Raw genomic sequence first — 2,059 nt, forward strand, 5'->3', positions numbered from 1 at the left:
ACCATGCCGTGTGGTAACTTACGTCTCTAAGTGGGGGAATCTGTCTCATTGTTTTATAGTCAGAGAGCAGAAACTTAGTATAATGAATAATTCAATTAAATAATTTCCTGCCTCAGGTGGCATCATCCTAAAAGTACAGTTTTGTTGCCCTTTAGATTAAAGATAATATAAAAGATTGTTCTTGTTTTTTTATTGATAACATATTTGAAATATGTTAAAAAAATTACGTTTAATTGACTTCTGATTTACCCCTTGAGTACCTGATCCGAAAGAATAGTCCGAAAAATCTGCCTAGTAATTTTTTAGTTTTCTAAACTGATAATCTTTTTTCATTTAAAATCTGATCCTTAATAACACACACAACAACACAGGTTCATCTTCAACACATTATGCTAAGTGAAGGGAACCAGGTTCAAAAGATGACATACTGTGTGGCCCGTTGACATGCCATTCTGGGAAAGGCAGACGTGTGGGAGAGGAGCGTAGACGAGTTTATTGCTTGAGACTAGGAGTCGGAGTGGGCTTTGACTACACAGGACATGGGAAGTTTTTGGGATGAGGGGACTAGTCTGTATCCTGATGGTGGTTACGTGATGGTACATTTGTCAAAATTCACAGAAATGTACACCCAAAATAAAGTAATTTACTGTATGCAAATTAATAAATAAAACTTCTAAATGCGCTTGTATATAAGTGCTACGCCTGCTAACCAAAAAGGCGGGCAGATCAAATCCACCATCTGCTCCTTGGAAACCCGGTGGGGCAGTTCTACTCTGTCCTATAGGGTCGCTGTGAGTCGGAATCGATGCAATGGCAGTGGGTTTTCGTTTGTTTTTATATATAGACAGATACAGATAAATTAGATTGGGCAAAATGTTAACAATTGTTGAATCCGGGTGATGCATATTGTTCATTTTTTCTGTATGTTTTTATAATGCTGGAATGATAAAATTGCTCAATTTTCCTTTCTTAGGTATTGCACCCTTGTACCTCTCCCACTTCTATATGCTTTCTGTTTCTCTTCCAGCTTTTATCACGTGCAGGTATAGCTTTACATGCTTCTAACCAGTCTTCGCAATTTGTAATTCACTTTTCTCCCCATTATGAGTAATGTGTTTTGGTCATAGGTGAAGGTACAAGTATTTGAGTTTTACTGAAATCTTGCAAGTATTGAGATTTATGATTTATATTTATTTTTTTACAGTAATATTTTGCCTTTTCAGTGAAGGTTACACAGCAGTTCAGGTTCCCATTCAACAATTTCTACACAAGTTGCTCGGTGCACTGGTGACAGTCTCCATTGTTGGCGACCATTCTCAGTATTTCCATTCCGGGTGTCCATTTGGATTTACGATTTAAAAAAATCTTTGGCTTATAATAATGGAGTGTTAATGTTTTAAATTTAACTTTTAATAATTATACCATTAAGTTGTATTTGTTTATACTTTTCTTTTTCTTGAGTATTTTTTATGTTCTTTTCTGTTGAGCCATAAAGGCTGTAAGAAAATGTCAGTGTAAATTCCAACAGAAATATTAACAAATACAAAGCTAAGATCAGGTAAGTATTACCCTGCGTCATAATCATAGCGCTCTAATGATTTGCTGTAGTAGTCATTATGGATGTATGTGGACCTAATTAAGTATCATAATAATTGGTAAAAAGAATAATACAGTAGAAATTACTTAAGTTAAAGACTTCTGTGCACTCAGTATAATTTTTTTGAGTATTGATATTGGACTTGGGTCCGTTTTCTCTAATCAGTACACCTCTGTTGGTCTTTGAGTTTGTACATAACCTGAATCCGAAGCATCAGTAGCTTTTCAAGGGTCAGTGTTATAGAATAAAAGAAAACGTGGAATCTGCAGAAGCTTGGTTGTGTCAGGTTGCTTCTTTTTAATAGTAAGCACTGACATGCAGTTTTCTTCACAGTCATTGGACCTTAGTGTTCCATTCTGGCTCTCAGGTTGTTCAAATATTAAGCAGAGACCCTGAGCACTTATGTGAGGGTTTTTTAGAAACCAGGATGAATGAGAAATATTGCACGTTCCAGGGAAATTT

The 2,059-nt window shown here is 35.7% G+C and overlaps 1 protein-coding gene across 1 annotated transcript in view; it reads left to right on the forward strand.

Moving 5' to 3' along the window:
* The window catches only part of EPB41L5 (erythrocyte membrane protein band 4.1 like 5), a 90,770-nt gene that overhangs the window by 60,548 nt on the left and 28,163 nt on the right, over positions 1-2,059 (forward strand). Inside the window, exon 9 of the mRNA XM_023724687.1 lies at positions 1,028-1,043. Within this exon, the coding sequence (XP_023580455.1) occupies positions 1,028-1,043 (16 nt within the window). The remainder of the gene's footprint in view (positions 1-1,027; positions 1,044-2,059) is intronic.

This window comes from Trichechus manatus, unplaced genomic scaffold (genome assembly GCF_000243295.1).
Source record: "Trichechus manatus latirostris isolate Lorelei unplaced genomic scaffold, TriManLat1.0 scaffold00255, whole genome shotgun sequence".
NCBI classification, from domain to species: Eukaryota; Metazoa; Chordata; class Mammalia; order Sirenia; family Trichechidae; genus Trichechus; species Trichechus manatus.